Below are 15,758 nucleotides of genomic sequence, written 5' to 3'. Positions count from 1 at the left end.
CTGGGTCTCCGAAATTGAGGTACTTTAATTATTGGGCATCTTCATTCTGCTGAGAAAGTTTTGATTTTTCATCTGTGCATTTTCTGACTAGGCCAACTAAATCAATATAAGCAATGCATTAATGTTATTTTGATAGTAAGTACTTCTTAAAATGAAAGTGAATTTATTAATTGGATTTCCCTAAGTTTTTTTTTAAATAATGAAGCATAAATGCTGTGATTATGATCCACATCCCCACACCCTCATACTTGCTTTGAATTGTAGAGGTATTTTTTGGGGGGCGGGGGTGGGTGGGAGGGGTGCATCAAATTAAAAAGAGAAAAAAAACAAAAGTACAGTACTTCTTGGCAGTTAAAAGGGGATGAAACTCACCACTGCTGAATTCTGTAAAACTGGAATTTGGGGAAAGCTTCGATTTAGGAACCTATTGTTGTTCAAAGCTGAGTTATTGGGTGCTTACTGCCAGGAAAGAATGTTTTGCAGTATACCATTGTGTCTTTTTCAGTATGAAGTGAAAGTTTCAGTGCCAGTGGAGGGCGTTGGATTTAAAGTTTCAAATTGTGTGCACCTAGCAGGCAGTGACCATAGTTTAAATTGGACTGTAGGGTGTCCAATACAAGGCTGTTGTCCCAGGCTCTGTGGCTGCAGAAGTCTTCACCGATATGAAATCAATATTCTTAAATAGATTTCGTGGGGGGAAAAATGACAGCGCTTGCAGTCTCTGCAGTTTATCATGCATGTAAGCACTGATCTTGGAAACGCTGGTTTTCTGCATGAGAAGAGGGGAATTCTTGATTGGGCCCCTTCTCTTTGGAGCTAGTGGGAATCCCCAGGGAGATTTCAGGCTGGCTTGCAAGAAGGTGGGGAGAGAGGTGCTCCCCTACCCTTTCCCCAAAGGAGTTCTTGGCCGTGTGTGGCAGCAGCTGAATTCCGACTATGTGGATTGTTATTGTTGTAAATAATAATAATAAAAAATCCTTTATGACCTGCCAAATTCTGGGTAGATGCAAGATAATCAGATTGGACACAGTCCCTGCCCCACACAGGGATCACAATCTAAGTAGGAAGGAGTAGGTTTTAATCTGCATTTTACAGATGAGGGACCTGAAGCTCAGAGAATTTGTGATTTATGCAAGGTCACACAGCAGACAAGTGGCAAAGCCTGGATTAGAACCTAGGTGCTCTAGGCTCATGCCCTTTTCCCTTTGTGGATCTTTGTAGTGATCTCATGTGAGATTGTTGGATTGCTGGTCCTGCTTAAAATTAGAAGATTTAAAGTTGCAAAGAGTAAACAGCCTTGCAGCAGGATTTGTCTTTCACCAGCTAATAGGTAGTCGATTGGGTCAAGTCATAGTCTGAAATATTGTTCATGGTCTGCAAAATAGAAGGGAATTGAAAGGTTCTCTGCTGTCCTTTATGTCTGACAATTATTATATCCGAGACCTCTACACTCATCCTTTCTTAGAGTTAAATTAGATGTGGCTGAAATGTCAGTCTGTTTTCTGAATGCTTGTGCTTCAGGGTATCAACTCAAATGATAGGTATTATCAGAATCTGAAATTATGCACAAATAACAATAGTTTACATTCTGTTTTTCTTTTAGGATCAAGAACTGTATTTCTTCCATGAACTCAGTCCTGGAAGTTGTTTTTTCCTGCCAAAAGGAGCCTACATCTATAATACGCTGATTGAATTCATTAGGGTAAAGAGTATTTCCCAAACCACTTGTCAGCAGTGTTTTTACAGTGTGGGTTAGGAAGCGCATTGGTTGGGTGAGGCATAGGTAGCGTCACTACCGATCGTATTCTCCACTGAACTGCCGCTGCCCAAACAGGGGAGGGGGCCGGTGTGAGGAAGCAGCCAGAGCCCAGGGATTGTTGTAATAACCCTAGCGTGGCAATGTAGATAGCTACCTGCTATCTTAACGCAAACCTGATGGTTTAATTTATTATAATTATAATAAATTAATTATATTGCAATTTAATTTATTATAAAGATAGTCTTGTTTTGGGGTAAATGGGGAGGTGTAAAACTAAAACAAGGGCAAAAATTCATTTTAATGCAGCAACATTTTAAAGTGCTGTTCATCAAAATGGGGGTTGTCTAAAGAAAGATCACACTCGTGGTCCATAGCTGCGACGTGGAAATCTTTCCATGTGAGTGCAGGCCTTTTGGTTAGCAGCTGTAATTGTTCTTGCAGCTCTGTCATTTGTTAGGCTTACGGGCTGATTAAAGACCTTCTCTGTCCCCCGGGTCTCTTAATTGCTTGCACTGGTACATAATTCTTATCTTTAAAACGAGATTAATCTTAGAACTGCACATCTAGCCCATCATTTTTGTTATCTTGATATTTGTTTGGGCCGGGGGGTTGTCTGTCTTTTAGAGTGAATACAGGAAACGAGGGTTCCAGGAAGTTGTCACCCCGAATATCTACAACAGCAAACTCTGGCTGACCTCCGGACACTGGCAGCATTACAGTGAAAATATGTTCTCCTTTGAAGTGGAGAAGGAGATCTTTGCTCTGAAACCCATGAACTGCCCAGGACACTGGTATTCCTCTCTCCTGAGTTTCTAGCAAGTTATTTTCACACGTTAAGATCAGCAGTGCCATTCAGTCGGGTGTTCTGTCTCCGACAGTGGCAACAAGATGTTTGGGGCAACTAGATGATGGTTTCTCTCTTTGTCATCCATCCTAATTGCTGGGATTGTTTATTTATAGCTTTACTTTCCTAATTTTTTTCTGTCCCTCTCCTTCCTGCAACTTATCGAACACCTCCATCCATCTACTTACCCAAACTCCTGTTTATATTTTCAGACCACACACGATCCTGTGGTCACAGATTCCCTACACTTGCCATCTTCTCTGTGAAGAAGCTAGCACTAGGTTTTATTTCTTCCTACTGGGGAAAATTTCAGATTTTTATTATTATTATTATAGTTATTATTAGTAGTAATAGTAATAGTACTTGTTAGCACTTACTATATGGCAGACACTGTTCTAAGCACTGGGGTAGATACAAGTTAATCAGGTTGGACACAGTCCCTGTCCCACATGGGGTTCACTTCCTTAATTCCTATTTTCCAGATGAGGTAACTGAAACTCAAAGAAGTCAAGTGACTTGCACAAGGTCACACAGCAGATAGGTGGTAGGTTTGGGATTAGAACCCAGGTCCTTCTGGTTCCCAGGCCCATGCTCTATCCACCAAGGCAAGCGGCTTCTCTAATCGTACTGACTATGCTTTGAAAGGGAGGCTAGTTAGAATATATCATAAAAAGCAGCGTGGCTCAGTGGAAAGAGCATGGGCTTTGGAGTCAGAGGTCATGGGTTCTAATCCCGGCTCCACCAATTGTCAGCTGTGTGACTTTGGGCAAGTCACTTCTCTGTGCCTCAGTTACCTCATCTGTAAAAATGGGGATTAAGACTGTGAGCCCCACGTGGGACAACCTGATCAGCTTGTATCCCCCCCAGCATTTAGAGCAGTGCTTTGCACATAGTAAGCGCTTTAACAAATGCCATTGTTATTATTATTCCGAGTTACCTAATTGTGGGTCCAAGAGTGTGTAGTAGTAGATCTTCGTAAATGTTAGAACATACTGGAGGAAAACTCTCTGTACTTTACCACCTTTGCCATAGCCCTGGTCTTGATAAGTTTCCCTGGTAATTCTTTCTTCAGCCTTATGTTTGATCATCGCCCAAGATCTTGGCGGGAACTGCCACTGCGACTAGCCGACTTCGGCGTGCTCCATCGTAACGAGCTGTCAGGCGCTCTCACCGGGCTTACCAGAGTGCGACGATTCCAGCAAGATGACGCCCACATATTTTGTACAATGGAGCAGGTACTCTGTCATAGGATGAACTAAGTACTGTGACATGAAGTCCCAAGGGCTGTCATGCCAAGAGGGTGACCGATGTCTTGCGCTTTTCTAAAAGATTGAAGAGGAGATAAAGAGCTGCCTGGACTTCTTGAAAACTGTGTATGGTGTGTTCGGGTTTTCCTTTAAACTGAATCTTTCTACTCGTCCTGAAAAGTTTCTTGGAGATATCGAAGTGTGGAATCAAGCTGAGAAGGTAAGTAGCGTGTTCAGGAAACCTATCAGAATTACATTTGTAGCTGTACAGGGTCATCATCATCATCAATCGTATTTATTGAGTGCTTACTATGTGCAGAGCACTGTACTAAGCGCTTGGGAAGTACAAATTGGCAACATATACAGACAGTCCCTACCCAGCAGTGGGCTCACAGTCTAAAAGGGGGAGACAGAGAACAAAACCAAACATACTAACAAAATAAAATAAATAGAATAGATATGTACAAATAAAATAGAGTAATAAATATGTACAAACATATACATATATACAGGTGCTGTGGGGAAGGGAAGGAGGTAAGATGGGGGGGATGGAGAGGGGGACGAGGGGGAGAGGAAGGAAGGGGCTCAGTCTGGGAAGGCCTCCTGGAGGAGGTGAGCTCTCAACAGGGCCTACAGGGTGTGAGAGAGACGCATCTTCTTTAAAAAGGTCGAATCAAGAAGGGAGGAGGTGCTGGTCTATGAGGTCAAACTGCTCCCGTTCCTAGTTCTGAATACACTGAGTAGTTCTTTAGTGTGCATTTTCACGTTACACACTGAATAGAATGCTTTTAGGGACTCAATAATAATAATGATGGCATTTATTAAGCTCTTACTATGTGCAAAGCACTGTTCTAAGCACTGAGAGAACATTCTTCTGACAGTGGATGTTCATTCATTCAATCGTATTGAGCACTTACTGTATGCAGAGCAGTGTACTAAGCACTTGGAACGTACAATTCAGCATGAGGTAGTGTCTGTTACATGCTGCAACATAAGTTTTTCTTAACACGGTGTTTACCAAGTGCATAATCCCTGAGTTACAGGAGAGTTAGATGTGTACTGATTCTTACTACATTGATAGGTCATTCACAGTTCAAGCTATGAAGAAAGGGTGATGGTTGTATTTAAGGGCACAATGTTATAAAGCAAGGTAATGAATAGAAGTCGGGTAACCATGGTGTTGCTGTGGGTTGGAGACGATTCGACAGCATAAAGGACAAGACAATCCCATTTAATCAATCAATCGTATTTATTGAGCGCTTACTGTGTGCAGAGCACTGTACTAAGCGCTTGGGAAGTACAAGTTGGCAACATAATGTGTATAATGTGTTTAATGTGTATATTCTACCTCTAGCAACTGGAAAATAGCCTGAATGAATTTGGCGAGAAGTGGGAATTAAACCTGGGGGATGGAGCTTTCTATGGACCCAAGGTTAGTACTGTGAAGTGTTGCTGAAATGTGCGAGGGAATGACAAAAAAAAAGGACTCATTTTATGCTCTCGTAGCCAGGCTTTTAGGGGTAAGAGTTTCTCATGGCAAACTTGTGAATAAGTGCCGTAGATTGGTCCACAGCAAATAAAATGGGGTCCACTCCTCTTCCATATCCAAATAGCTGATTGGAGGAAACAGGGGAGGGAGTAATACTTTCTGGATGCTTTTTAGTCTCTTCAACTGCAACAGCCCCAACTCGTGGTACATCTCTTTTCATTCCCCCTCTTCCCCCTAAAATCTTTGTATGGAATATGGTCCTCGCTCCCATCATGGAATTGCTGGCTTCTGCCTGTATTACTGTGTTGTCCTAGGCTTGACTGCAGCCACATGTGGGAGCAGGAACCACAACCCCTCTATTGTTGGCTCTAGCGTACCGGGGAAAGAGCTGGATATTCGTGGGCTGCTTAGAGGAGGGAATGGGCCGCCGAGGGGAGGATCCTTGATTGCAGCTTATGTTTAGAAAACTCTTTTTTTTTTTCCAGATTGACATTCAGATTAAGGATGCGATTGGCCGGTACCACCAGTGTGCAACAATCCAGTTAGACTTTCAACTTCCAATCAGATTTAATCTTACTTTTGTAAGGTAAGTAGGCATATGCCTTTTTAAAATATTTTTCTCACAAAGCGGGTGATACTTTTTGCCCCGTTGGATGTACTACAAGATTTCCGTCAAGTACTCCAAACCAAGAAATGCTTTATCTTTATAGCCACGATGGTGATGACAAGAAAAGGCCAGTAATTGTTCATCGCGCCATCCTGGGGTCAGTGGAACGGATGATTGCTATCCTGACTGAAAACTACGGAGGCAAATGGTAAAGTGGAGCTATGGTGTGTGAGTTTGTGTTTTTAAATCAGATATCGTGATATAAATGGACTGGTTGATCCAAGGGATGTTTGATTTGAAGGTGAGGCTGTTTCGGATGGGGCGGAAACCACGAGTGATTCTGCTTTGAAGATGCTCAGAGAAAGGTAGTCACGTTTTTCGTCTTCAGTCAGACATCGAGTCTCACTCGGTTTACGTTTCTGGCTACGTGAATACAATTGAAAAAAATACCTGCTCAACATTCAACCCTAAACAAGCATTTTGTCTGACTAATTTTCATAGAATGGAGTTCCAATATATTTGTGATCCTTTTTTACTAGGTGTTGCCTGGGCTAGCCCTAATTGAGGGTGTGATTTTTATATACATTTAAAAGACATTGCTCCTGCCCCTTTATTTCATAGTGACCAATGTTCCATTCCCACAAACTTCATGGCTTATTTTATGAAATGTAGATGCAATTTTAGGTTTAATTTCAGTTAAAATAAATGACCAGTATAATGTTGCATTGTTACAGGTTACCAATGATGGGAAACGATCCCTATGTATTTAAACTGTAGTTTGCCACCAGCAGTTTCACAAAATCAAAGCAGTATATTACTTCCTGAGAAGTGACATGTTCCTCCTACCCAATTTGAAATATTGAAAAAAATTCCTAAATCTTTGACCTATACTGTGATTGGTTTTTTTTTTGAATAAGGAAGAAAATTAAGGCGAATTTAGGGTCCAGGCACATCCCCCCCCCCAGTTTTAACTTTCCATACGGGTGGTATGAAGCTTCCTGTGAACCTGACTTCATTGATTAAACCATTTGATAGCAGGCCTTTTCAACCCTTTCATTACATTTGTAGCTTTTCTTGATGGTAAGCCTTAAAATCCTCAGCGCCTTGGGTACTCACATGCTTAGTTTCTGTAATCCAATCATCCTTAAGTAGTAAATTGTAACATATTCATTAAGATCAAGGTTTCTGTGCTTGTATCAAGAAGACCAGGGCCTTGGCCAGCACCATCCAAGTGCTTGGCACACATATTAGGGGAAAAACATTTTAAAGGGCATAACCAAAAGCTATATAAAGTGTTTTCCCTTTTTTCCCCAGGCCCCTTTGGCTGTCTCCACGGCAAGTGATGGTGGTGCCAGTAGGACCTATGTGCGATGACTATGCTCAACAGGTGAGCTTTATCATAACCTTGGAAACATGAAGTATCACTTATCTTACTTCACAGCACCTTTTGAGGTAATAAGTCATCAGTGTTGCTTAAAAATCTGGTGGCGCTCCAAAATCACAACAAAGTGCTTTCCCACAATGTATAGTTCTTTTAGCATTTGATTTTCAAAACGTTAGATGACAAAAACATTTAAAAGCAAAATACTGTAAATCGAAATAATAATAATAATGATGATGGCATTTGATAAGCGCTTACTGTGTGCGAAGCACTGTTTTACTTGGGGGGGAATACAAAGTGATCAGGTTGTCCCTCAAGGGGCTCTCAGTCTTAATCCCCATTTTACAGATGAGGTAACTGAGGCCCAGAGAAATTGTGACTTGCCCAAGGTCACACAGCTGACAAGTGGAGGAGGCGGGATTGGAAATGAGAAGTGTTTGGCTCTAAGTTATTTACAGAGCACTTTCTCTAGGAATTTCAAAGTATTTCTTTTGCTAAACTATTTTTTATAAAAACAGGGTTGTTTTTATACCGTGGTATATTTGTGATCAAGTGTAACCGGAATGCTGTTTTGTACACAATTTATACAGCAGAATTTAGAGCTGTTAATTTCACCATTAATTCCATTGTTATTGACAAACTCGTGTACTTAAGATAAAAAAAAGTTAATTTTCAAAAGTTAATTTTCTGGTCGTGTGTTTTCTAGTTCAGGTACACTACAAGAGTGAAGGGTGTTTAAGTAATGAAATGCATTCCTGGGAGATTAGGGGAAAAAAATTCCAAGGGGAGCTGGTGAATTTGGGCAAAAGTTCCTATCACAGATCAAATTAATGCTTGCAGGTCCTTTAGAGCTTCTTAAATAAGATTGCTCAAAATTCCCTGAGATTTGAGTCTAGCTGCCCATTATATTTTTTAAAACAGCCACAAGCAGTGCTATTTGTGAATACTTTAGTGTGATCAGAGAAGCAGTGTGGCTCAGTGGAAAGAGCATGGGCTTTGGAGTCAGAGGTCATGGGTTCGAATCCTGGCTCGCCCACATGTCTGCTGTGTGACCTTGGGCAAGTCACTTAACTTCTCTGAGCCTCAGTTACCTCATCTGTAAAATGGGGATTAAGACTGTGAACCCCACATGGGACAACCTGATCACTTTGTATCCCCCCCAGCGCTTGGAACAGTGCTTTGCACATAGTAAGCGCTTAACAAATGCCAACATTATTATTATTATTATTATTATTTAAGAGCAGCACGGCTCAGTGGAAAGAGCACGGCCTTGGGAGTCAGAGGCCATGGGTTTGAATCCCGGCTCCGCCACATGTCTGCCGTGTGACCTTGGGCAAGTCACTTAACTTCTCTGAGCCTCAGTTACCTCATCTGTAAAATGGGGATTAAGACTGTGAGCCCCCCGTGGGACAACTTGATCACCTTGTATCCCCCCCAGCGCTTAGAACAGTGCTTTGTACATAGTAAGTGCTTAACAAATGCCATCATTATTATTGTTATTTAAGAAATTATATTGAGGACATTCTGCTATGGATATTTGATGTTGAGCAGTTTTTGCTAACCATTAAGTTAGGTTATTCCTCTAGAAAAAGGAAGCTACTAAAATGATTTGATACAAACACAATTTTTCAGAGGTGGTATAAATAGAAACCCATCATGTTCTGACTCTTTAAAGGCTCTTACCTAAGTATATTCCATAGGGAAGAGTAGCCTGTGAAAGGATTTGGATCTATCAATTGGAATGAATCAGCCTCCATTTAACAACGTTTTTCTGGGAAATTAAGTTTGTGAAAAAATTGTATTGTACTTCTAAGGATATGTATGTACTCTGCTGTTTAAGGTATCTTGTTTAGTGAAATCAGTTGCCGCCTGAATTTCTATCTTAGAAAGGATTTTCTAAATAAAACACCTATCCAGCAAGCAAAACTACAGAATTACAATTTTGATTGGACAAAGCCTTTTGGCTTTGGCATTTGCTTTTTGAATGATTAGGTATGGGCATCACACTATCCTTTAGCAGGAGACTAGAAGAAAATTAAATGCAATTCTAACTTCCTTTTATGATGGCGACATTTGAAAGCTCAGGAACTAAATATACCAATGATAAATATTTATCAAGTGTGCGGGATTTGTTCTTTTTTTTGGGGGGGTAGGTCCGGCAACAGTTCCACGCTGCTCAACTGATGACTGATATTGATCTGGATCCAGGATGCACTCTGAACAAGAAGATCCGAAATGCCCAACTAGCACAGTATAACTTTATCTTAGGTAAAGAATTCACACAAAAACCCAAGTCCCGTAAGGAAGGATTTTGATACTTGCAGCTTGGTTCCTGTGGCAGTGGTGAGGGGAGCTTGACATAATTTTGACAAAAATGATGGCGAACGTACATGAGCCACACTTTTTCTTAGCTTCCATGGTTGGTTGCTATGGACTGAGGTGCTCTCTGTTTCAATACACAATAAGAAATGTTTTTTAGGCTGTGCGCACACTGATTATCTGAATTATAATTAGAACCAAAACAATACAACCTGAATGCGATTTTTGAGACTTCACATAAATGCATTTTTTTTAAAAAAATATACAGGCCAAAGTGTAGTAATTAAACCGGACTTTTCTGCATCGCAGCATTGACTTCATGGTTTTTGCTGGTTGTCGATCTAAAAAGAACCAAATCTACAGCTAGTTAATGTGACGTTTTTACATGTATGTTCAAAGTCCATGCTAACAAGGCTTTCTGTTCCAGTGGTTGGTGAAAAAGAGAAAACAAGTGGAACTGTTAATATCCGCACAAGAGATAATAAAGTGCATGGAGAGCGCACCATCTCAGAAACCATCGAGAGGTTACAGCAGCTGAAACAGTCCCGCTGCAAACAAGCAGAAGAAGAGTTTTAACCAAGGCTTTTTTCTTCTAGTTGGCTTGGTGTAAAACACACAGCAGCCTTTTCATAATGTTAAATTAGTAATGGTTTCTAACAGCTTCTTTACAGTGCCCTGAATTTGTAATGTGAGGCATCTCTAAGTGTCTAATTTTTACCGGTTTCAGACAATGCTGAAACATAATGGGAACATTTAATTAAATTGGACATATCTGAAACTGGTTCAGTTCATTGTATCTGATCACAGAAAATAAAGCATGAGAATCTGTGATTTGAAGGAAGTAATAAATTGAATTTTCTTTTCCATTGCGTTGGTGTTGAAAACTATGTATCAGGATGGGAATAATACAGGGAAGTAGGCCTGTGTTATGGAACTCTAAAGCTCTCTCTACTAGTTGCACTTAGAGAATCACCTTAGTGGAAGTGTACAATCCTTATTCTATTTTCATTTCATAAACACATAGGAAACAGGAGTATACTTGTCTCTGGAGAAACATAATCAGATATTATTTAAACTGGTTGATAGCATTTCTGATGGCAACTTGTATTAATTGGTGTCGCTAGTAAGACTCTCCCTCCTATAATACATTAAAAATTTTGTGTTTGAAACTCTAGTTTCTGGGCCTAGTGCCTGATGTGGCTTTTGAATCTGCTTCTGAAATTCTTGGCCTGCCCATAGCCGTGAATTAGCTAATTTTCCATTACTTTTTGAACCCCTAGGCTATTGTGCTCTTCCCCCTAGGCATGCTGCTTCTCTAAGCTCATTGTGGACAGGGAACAGTGTCTACCATCTCTTTTCTATTCTATGTACTCAGTATATGCTCCATACACAGCTGGTGCTCAGTAATTGTCACTGACATAGATGATGATGAGGAAGAACCTGCTAAACACATTTCTAGATAAGTATTTCCAATGATGGTTTCTCTTACCCTGAAATTCTTAACAAAATGTAGTGATCACCTGCATTTAAGTAAACTGCCTGCACCAAATTCCCTATGCAGCCTATTTTAGTGACAGAAGATACTGACCTAATTTGGTAGAGTAGTAATTCTCATTTTAATCAAATGGATAAGATCTAACAAGCAGCCCATAATTCAATTATTTTAAGATTCCAGACCTTAGCCCATTAAAAAAAATTTGTTTCTGAGAAAGGGGTGGAGGGGAGCCACAGCTGCCCTAGTGTTTTCACTGTCCTGAATTTGCACCCCACATAGAAGGTTTGTGATTATTTTAAAACAAACCCAATCTATTTTAATAAGAGGAGCAATGAATCGGCAAATCCCTAAATTTATTTTTATCATAAATAAAGCAGTAGTTGAACAGGGCTATCAAACGCATCATAAAATATAAGGCATATTCGAGGTAAATGTATTCCACACATGGATGTGTAAGTCTTTAGAGTTTGAAAGGATTTTTAATAGTTGCCAAACTATGGCAATGTCATTAGAAAAATTAGAAGTCAGGCAGGCTTGATTTTAGTATTTCTATTCCTCTATTTTCCTAGTTACTTCACTCTTTCCAACTTGTCTACATAATATATTTATAACGCACTCCACTTACTGCCGTACTGTTTTCTCCTCGAATATTTTATCACTTAGGGTAGTGAGAGAAGAGTTTTCTCTAAGCCCTAAGTTCATCTTCTCTTTAAAAGTAATGAGACAGGTCAGGGCAGAGAACCAGAGATCGAAAGGCACCTTCATGAATTCTATTAAAGTCTTCTTTAAATTATGTTTTTTTTCCTCAATGCCCTGTATGGCGGGGGAGGGTCTAACCTTTAGAAGTACAAAAGGCATTAAACAGACTGGTTGATTAGCTGGTGCTACTATTAAAAAATTAACTTTGGGAGAAAAATGATAAAATGGAAGGAGCTATTTTACAATAGAGGGCAGTGGAGTCTTCAGCTTGAATCAAATAGGCAACAGTAACTGATTGAAACTGCTGATTCAAAAACCAAATCGCCTCAAATAGCCAGGAAATTTCAACACAAAAAGCAGCTTGTATGTTTAAAGCCCCTCTCTCCCAAAGTAGTTTTCCAAATGATACTCTTACCTTTTCCCATCCAAGTGTTTTCCAAGTCGGCCGCTTCTGTTTGAGGACAATTCCCTAGAAAAGAAATGGACAACGTTATCGAAGTTAAACAGTTTATAGCTTGGTTATGATAAACACTCCATTCACTAGCATTTAGTGACCCCCTACAGTGTGCAGCGCAGTGTAAGTACATAGAATTAATGCAATTAAAACCTAAAAAGGTATCAAGGAAAACAACCTGTAGAAGTTGTGCCTACCATTCTTAATGTGTGAGTGGGTTTTGGATGAGTTGGAGGAACACCCGTGAATGAGGCACTGAGTATAGGAAATGGTTACAACCACAGTTGGGAATTACAGGCCAGAATCTGATGCAACAGACATTCTCTGCCCTAATCCCAACCCTCATAAACTTGGCATCTTCTACCATTCATGCCCCATATCCAGTCACTCACCGTATCCTTTTCATTTTTTTCTCATCTCTATTTTGTGGTTCTTCCTCCACCCATATGACCACAGTCCTGGAACAAACCTTAATCCCCTAACGCCTAAGTTACTTTTAAAGATTTCTTGTATTCTCTGCCAGAACTTGAGTGATGTGTAGACTCCTAGAAGTAACTATGTGTGTTGCTCCTGTGGTATCTGCCAAGTAGTTAGTTCCGGGTTCCTGCAGTGCTTCTCTCTCGATAGGTTTTCATTATGGTCCACTGATGAAGAAGGAAAAAACTAAGAAGAAAGTAACGGGGCTATGGAAGTTTGCAGCCTTACCTGAGACTGGAAATGGAGCAAGTTGTCAGACATCCTACATGGGTTTGAGAAGACTTACAATTTTTGTCAATTTTATTTATTATTCATTACATATTTATTACTCTATTTTACTTGTACATATCTATTCTATTTTATTTTGTTAGTATGTTTGGTTTTGTTTATTATTTATTATTTATTATTGTAATATTATTATATTATTATTTTGTAATTATTTATTGCACATTTATTTCTCTATTTATTTATTTTACTTGTACATATCTATTCTATTTTATTTTGTTAGTATGTTTGGTTTTGTTTATTATTATTTATTATTGTAATATTATTATATTATTATTTTGTAATTATTTATTGCACATTTATTTCTCTATTTATTTATTTTACTTGTACATATCTATTCTATTTTATTTTGTTAGTATGTTTGGTTTTGTTTATTATTTATTATTTACTATTATTTATTATTGTAATATTAATATATTATTATTTTGTAATTATTTATTATTTATTGCACATTTATTTCTCTATTTATTTTACTTGTACATATCCTATTTATTTTATTTTGTTAGTATGTTTGGTTTTGTTTATTATTTATTATTTATTATTATTATTTATTATTGTAATATTATTATATTATTTTGTAATTATTTATTTATTGCATATTTATTACTCTATTTATTTTACTTGTACATATCTATTCTATTTATTTTATTTTGTTAGTATGTTTGGTTTTGTTCTCTGTCTCCCCCTTTTAGACTGTGAGCCCACTGTTGGGTAGGGACCGTCTCTATATGTTGCCAACTTGTACTTCCCAAGCGCTTAGTACAGTGCTCTGCACACAGTAAGCGCTCAATAAATACGATTGATTGATTAATTTAATTACAAAGCTTCTAGGACTCTTTTTATTTAAAATAAAATGTTTTTCAGCCTCTAGGACAGTACTGTAGATACAAGAGGATTGAGTCATTAGAAGCAGCATGGAGTAGTGGATAGAGCATGGGCCTGAGAGGTTGGAGGTCACGGGTTCCAATCCTGCCTCTCCCACTGGTCTGCTGTGTGATCTTGGGCAAATCACTTCACGTCTCTGGGCTTCAGTTACCTCATCTGCAAAATGCTGATCGAGCCCGTGAGCCCCACAAGGGACAGGGACTGTGTCCAACCCAGTGTGCTTGTGTCCACCCCAGCTCTTAGTACAGTGCCTAGCACACAGTAAGTGCTTAACAAATACCGTTATTATTACAGGATTTTCATAGCGCCTTGGGTTTCTCAAATTAAGAAAATCAGTGTTACCTAGTGGAAAGAGCACAGGTTAGGGAGTCAGAAGGCTCGGGTTCTAATCCCAGCTCTAACACTGGCCTGTTGTGTGGTCCTGGGCAAGTCACTTACCTTCTCTAGGCCACAGTTTCCTCATCTGTATAAATGGAGATTTAAATACCTGTTCTCCCTCCTAATTAGATCAGGAGCCCAAAGTGGAACAGGGACTGTCTCAGCCAGTTTGTCTTGCATCTACCCTAGTGCTTTGCACTTAGTAAACACATAACCAATACCACAGTGATTATTATTAGTCCATTACACTCCTAGTTGATCACAATAAATTGGGGCTGGAATTAAAGCTTAAAAAGATGGTATTTCAGGATTGCAAATCTTAAAACCAATTTACACTGGGGCGATGACGGAGTTACCGGGAGAGAGTAGACTATGGCAGACCAGGAATTATTGGGGATCCAGCTAGCTGGCAAATTAGATGGCCTTTTTGTTTTTTAAATGGTATTTGTTAAGCACTTACTCTGTACCAGTTATTATGCTAAGCCCTTGGGTAGGTACAAGATAATCAGATTGGATGTATATATGTGTATATATATATAGATAGATAGATATATACCTGTATATATGTATATGTTTGTACATATTTGTTATTCTTTATTTATTTATTTATTTAATTTACTTGTACATATCTATTCTATTTATTTTATTTTGTTAGTATGTTTGGTTCTGTTCTCTGTCTCCCCCTTTTAGACTGTGAGCCCACTGTTGGGTAGGGACTGTCTCTATATGTTGCCAACTTGTACTTCTCAAGGGCTTAGTACAGTGCTGTGCACACAGTAAGCGCTCAATAAAATACGATTGATGATGATGATGTAGTCCTTGTCCCACACATAGGATTCCCAGTTTTAATCCCCATTTTACAGATGAGTTAACTGAGGCACAGAGAAGTTAAGCTACCCAAGGTCACAAGCAGACAAGTGGAGTGGAGCCAAGATTAGAACCCTTTCCTCTAGAAGCATTCAATGTAAGACCAAAATCATTGGCCCAAACACAATAAAAGAATAAAGTCTTTTTAGCAGATCCGTGCAAAGGGGGCAGTGCAGTTTGTAAGCTGGTGAATAATGGGAGTGTGCCAATCAATGTCAATTTTAGTGACGCCTTTGACGTGTCCCATTACCTCCTATTTTCAATCGAACTCCCGCTGCGCTTTCTATACTATTGATTAGTATTTGGGATCTGGGTTCTAATCCCAACTCTGTCACTTTTCTGTCACTTTAATTACAAATTACAAAGTCACACTGTTGTGTGACTTTGGTTAAGTCGCGTAACTTTGTGCTTCAGTTACTTCATCTGTAAAATGGGGATTAAGATTGTGAGCCCCATGTGGGACAAAGACTGGGTCCAACCTGATCACTGTGTAAACACCCTAGCAATTAGTACAGTGCCTGGGGCGTAGTAAGCGCTTAATGATTACCAAAATTATTATTTTTAGAGCTAAA

General features: G+C 39.3%; 1 protein-coding gene across 1 annotated transcript in view; it reads left to right on the top strand.

The window, feature by feature from the left end:
* TARS1 (threonyl-tRNA synthetase 1) overlaps window positions 1-10,483 on the top strand; it is a 28,038-nt gene extending 17,555 nt beyond the window's left edge. The window contains exons 10-19 of the mRNA XM_038743661.1: window positions 1,604-1,702; window positions 2,384-2,550; window positions 3,676-3,838; window positions 3,933-4,070; window positions 5,205-5,282; window positions 5,825-5,925; window positions 6,050-6,154; window positions 7,261-7,333; window positions 9,481-9,595; window positions 10,074-10,483. Of these exons, the coding sequence (XP_038599589.1) occupies window positions 1,604-1,702; window positions 2,384-2,550; window positions 3,676-3,838; window positions 3,933-4,070; window positions 5,205-5,282; window positions 5,825-5,925; window positions 6,050-6,154; window positions 7,261-7,333; window positions 9,481-9,595; window positions 10,074-10,222 (1,188 nt within the window). The 3' untranslated portion in view covers window positions 10,223-10,483. The remainder of the gene's footprint in view (window positions 1-1,603; window positions 1,703-2,383; window positions 2,551-3,675; window positions 3,839-3,932; window positions 4,071-5,204; window positions 5,283-5,824; window positions 5,926-6,049; window positions 6,155-7,260; window positions 7,334-9,480; window positions 9,596-10,073) is intronic.
* The last annotated feature ends 5,275 nt before the right edge of the window (window positions 10,484-15,758 follow it).

This window comes from Tachyglossus aculeatus, chromosome 3, assembly GCF_015852505.1.
Source record: "Tachyglossus aculeatus isolate mTacAcu1 chromosome 3, mTacAcu1.pri, whole genome shotgun sequence".
Classification (NCBI taxonomy): domain Eukaryota; kingdom Metazoa; phylum Chordata; class Mammalia; order Monotremata; family Tachyglossidae; genus Tachyglossus; species Tachyglossus aculeatus.
This window is presented reverse-complemented; position numbering and strand designations above follow the sequence as displayed.